Raw genomic sequence first — 4,489 nt, forward strand, 5'->3', positions numbered from 1 at the left:
ATCTCCCCCCCCCCCCTCCCAAAACAACCACGTTATAAATAAAATTTGTAGATTTGTTTTAATAGGAAAATGGTGAGATTCAAGAAATTGAAAGAGAAGACTAATCCTTAACCTAAAATCTCTGAGTTTGATATCAAATTTTCATATTGGCACATTGTACCCGCACGCTTTAAACAAAATACATATTTAAGCAGTGGTTTGGCCAATGGGTGGAGCTGGTTCCGTCTAAGGATCTTATCCTGCTATCGTTTTGCATCATTTGGCAAATCTGGATTGCTTTGGGAAGAAGTGAGTATTAGTCCAGTGCAAGTCTGCCTATCACATATGTGGAATACCTCAATCCTATCTGACAAGGTGGAATGTCCATCTCGCCTGAATTCTGCAGCAGTACCTCGAGTAATCAATCACACAAGGGAACACGAAGCTTCATTTTCAACCTGATCCTTCAATGTTTGCTAGATATTCTACCAGTGTTATCATAGATATATAGCTCGTTTGATAGTCAAATCAATGAAGGGTGGTGTTGGACATCTTGTTCAGAATTCTCACGGGACGGTAATCCAAATTGTGACTAAACCAAAATTAGTTGAATCAGCTATCCAGGCAGAAGCACAAGCTTGCTTCGAGTCGATTGTTGGAGTGCGAATGCATTGTTGCAAGGACATATTAATTAAAACTGATAGCAGCCTATTGCTCTCTGATCCTTCAGAATCGCCTTTTGCTGTTGGGAATGTAACAATGGATATTGTCTTCTTTCTATTCTTTCTTCAGTTGACTTATGTAAGATACTCCCTCCCTTTTTTTATAACTGACGTTTAAGGTTTTGCACACCAATTAAGAAAAGTTTTTCATTGTTTAAATCTATACACTACTTTCCTTTTGTACCCTCATTAATTGTCCAATTCACCCATATTTTCTCTCACTAGAGTATTAAATGGTGCTGTTTTACTAGGCCAAAAGCAATGCAAACTAACTAGGAGTAGTAATTAAGAATCCTGTATTGGAAAAGAGAGATAAAAGGGTAAAATTGTGAAAAAATAATTAATGTTGCATGGGAATAGTAAAACGACAGATAAAAGTACTTAAGAGCAAATTTCTTAAACGCCAGTTATAAAAAAGGGAAGGGAGTATATAGATAGGAGCCAGGTAGCTATGGCTCACGATTTAGCAGTGGCAGCTCGATATTTCTTGGTTGGTTCCTTGCTAGTTTGTTTGGATAGTTACTTATTTGCAAAAATTTATTTGTTTACATCATTAATACATTTTTTATCACACATATATCACACAAAAAAGATGTTATAGTATTTTTGCCAAAAAATTATTTCTAAATAATCGACTATCCAAATTATCCAAATTGACTTTGTTACACATCATATAAAGCACGTCTAATTCTAGAAGATATATTTTTTTGTGACAAAAGTCATAATTGTAAGTTTATATCTTGACAAACTGCACCAAAGAGTAGCAAGAGAGGCGGCCCATTCCGCATAAGGCCGTGTTTGGATTGCTTTTTTTTTTTTTTGGAAAGAAAATTAACATTTGTCGTAAATATTCCTTCTACGCATTTTTCAATCACCTTATTATCTTACATACATCACATTTTAAAATTAGCTGCGGTCCAAAGAACCTCTAAAATTAGTTAGCTGTGGAGGAACTTTCATTCTTGTTAGTGAAGTATAGGATGCATTTAGTCAGGTGGAGCTAACTGGTTGAAATTTAGCATGGAAATTTCTAATCTTTTTGTTACTTAGATTTCTTGTAGCTAGGGTCATCAGAGGTGGGCACTGGCTATGTGTAGTCGAAATTTAGCATGGAAATTAAGTTCCATCTTTTGTTAATGAGATTCTTTTTAAGGTCATATGTGGAGCACAGCCTGACTCGTCTAGTATTGAGTATTCATTCACATAAATGCATACATTTAATAGACTGAACTGTGCATTTTCTTGATTTAATTGTTCCGATCTGTACTCAACTGTAAAAGCTGCTGATAAAATACAGGAGTATTTAACACTAGTGGTTGATGGTGAAATAAGAGAATCATAGACTATTATTGTAGTGCTCCAGTAAAATTCATTCACCCAAGGCCACCACTCTTTTATTTTCTTTATAAGGGAAATAATGCCCTCTGCAGAGTTCCATTGCAAGGAATAAACCCCCTTATCTTTTCTCCAAACAACCACCTCACAGATAGCAAACCCAAAGAAATGGAGTGGATGGATCTTGTTATACTCTTGGCAGTGGCTCTTCTTTTTCGTTTATGGTGGCGAAACTGGTCGGTCACCGGTGGCGGAGCCAAGAACCTCCCACCGGGGCCACCAGGTTGGCCACTTGTAGGCAACCTTTTCCAAGTTATCCTCCAAGGAAAGCACTTCATTTTTGTGGTACGTGATTTACGTGCCAAATATGGTCCTATTTTCACCATGCAAATGGGCCAACGTACCCTTATAGTTGTCACAAGCCCTGAGCTCATTCATGAAGCCTTAGTTCAGAAAGGCCCCCTCTTCGCCAGCCGGCCGGCCGACTCTCCGATCCGGCTGTTATTTAGCGTCGGAAAATGTGCCATAAACTCAGCGGAATACGGTCCTCTTTGGCGTTCGCTCCGCCGGAACCTTGTCACCGAGCTGATAAATCCGACGAGAATCAAACAGTGCAGCTGGATAAGGAGCTGGGCTATTGAAAACCACATGAAAAGGCTCCATCAACGGAGTTCTGAAGAGGGTTTTGTGGAGGTGATGAGCAGCTGTAGGCAGACTATCTGCAGCATTCTCATTTGTCTGTGTTTTGGTGCAAAGATCTCGGAAGAATGGATCAAGGAAATCGAATGCATACTCAAAGATGTCATGCTGATAACATCTCCAAAGCTGCCAGACTTTTTGCCGCTTCTCACACCACTATTTCGAGGCCAAGTGCAGGCAGCAAAAGAGTTGAGAAGGAGACAACTAGATTCCCTGGTCCCTTTGATCAGGGACAGAAGAGCATTTGTGGAGAGCGGTGGAAGCAAAAATAGCTCCACGAGGTCGGAAATGGTCAGCGATATTGGAGCTGCCTACGTTGATTCTTTGTTCCAGCTTGCGCCTCCAGGCCGTGGAAAGCTTGGTGAGGAGGAAATTGTTACCCTGTGCTCTGAGACCATAAGTGCTGGTACGGATACCAGTGCAACGACTGTAGAATGGGCTATGCTTCGCTTGGTGACAAATCAGGAGATTCAGGAGAAGTTGTACAAAGAAATTGTTGATTTGGTAGGGAAAAACGGGGAAATCACTGAGAAAGATGTGGAGAATATGCCATATCTTATGGCAATAGTCAAGGAAACATTTCGAAGGCATCCTCCAAGTCATTTTGTCTTGTCACATGCTTCCACTAAGGAAACCGAGCTAGGAGGCTACACTATTCCAGCTGATGCAAGTGTAGAATTTTACACTGAATGGATCACCAAGGACCCTAGCCTGTGGGAGGACCCTAATGAGTTCAGGCCAGAGAGATTTCTGACCGGAGACGGTGTCGACGTGGATATTACCGGTGTGAAGGGGGCGAAGATGCTGCCATTTGGGGCCGGCCGGCGGATCTGCCCTGCTTGGACATTGGGTACGCTGCATATCCATTTGCTGCTGGCTAGAATGGTTCAGGCATTCAAGTGGCTTCCAATCCCGGATAACCCTCCTGACCCTGCAGAGACTTATGCCTTCACGGTTGTGATGAAGAATCCTTTGAAAGCAATTATTTTGCCTAGGAACAAGGTTTGAAGGTTTTGGTGGAATCTTCTTTGGACCATTTAATTTGCTTCATCTGCAACATTCAAATTTTAGTAAATTAATGTTACCTCCTTGCATTAAGTCTGGTTCGGTTTTATTACTTTTTTGGGGGGTTCTTGATGCATGTTAAAGCTTGTGCGGTCATGGATTTAGTAATCTCGGTACAAGTATGTTTCTGTCCTTGTGAAGTAGTGTAGTACTATAAATTTGTTGGCAGCAGATTGTAGTAATTAAATAAATTTCCTCTTGCTGGTTGTTGGAAAATTAATTTAGTGCTCTGAGATTAAAGTTTCTTATTCAGTCATCAGTATTAAAACACACTCCCAATTCTGGAAGGTTTGACGAGATCCCAATAAATACAAGTGACAAATTATGTAGCAGTATAATTTAGATATTGGACAGCTATTAGAAAAAGCCCACTTTGATATATGTTTCCCAGGATGGATAATGCCTAAATAAGCTTATATACTCCCTCCGTCCCACTTTTATAGTCCTGTTTTCCTTTTTCGTCTGTCTCAAATTATAGTCCACTTTCCAATTGAAGAATATAGTTGTATTTTAATTTTCCTAAAATACCCTTATTCAATGTAAGTTGTTGTTACTATAAACCTATCTCATTTAATGAGAGTTTATTCTTTTTTTACCATTAATTCAAGTTTCCATAAAGTTGTATTCTAATTAATGTGAGGGTATTTTAGGAAAATAACTACATAAATTGATTGTTCCAACAAAATTAA

The 4,489-nt window shown here is 39.5% G+C and overlaps 1 protein-coding gene across 1 annotated transcript; it reads left to right on the forward strand.

Annotated features, from left to right (window-relative positions):
• Window positions 1-2,096: 2,096 nt before the first annotated feature.
• Window positions 2,097-4,020, forward strand: LOC140014478 (cytochrome P450 77A1-like). The gene has a single exon (XM_072065360.1). The coding sequence runs from the start codon at window positions 2,205-2,207 to the stop codon at window positions 3,741-3,743; it is 1,539 nt and encodes a 512-aa protein (XP_071921461.1). The 5' UTR covers window positions 2,097-2,204; the 3' UTR covers window positions 3,744-4,020.
• The last annotated feature ends 469 nt before the right edge of the window (window positions 4,021-4,489 follow it).

This window comes from Coffea arabica, chromosome 9e, assembly GCF_036785885.1.
Source record: "Coffea arabica cultivar ET-39 chromosome 9e, Coffea Arabica ET-39 HiFi, whole genome shotgun sequence".
NCBI lineage: Eukaryota > Viridiplantae > Streptophyta > Magnoliopsida > Gentianales > Rubiaceae > Coffea > Coffea arabica.

Excerpts from the sequence above, each read along its gene's own strand:
- LOC140014478 (XM_072065360.1), top strand. The coding sequence starts at position 2,205 with ATGGAGTGGATGGATCTTGTTATACTCTTGGCAGTGGCTCTTCTTTTT.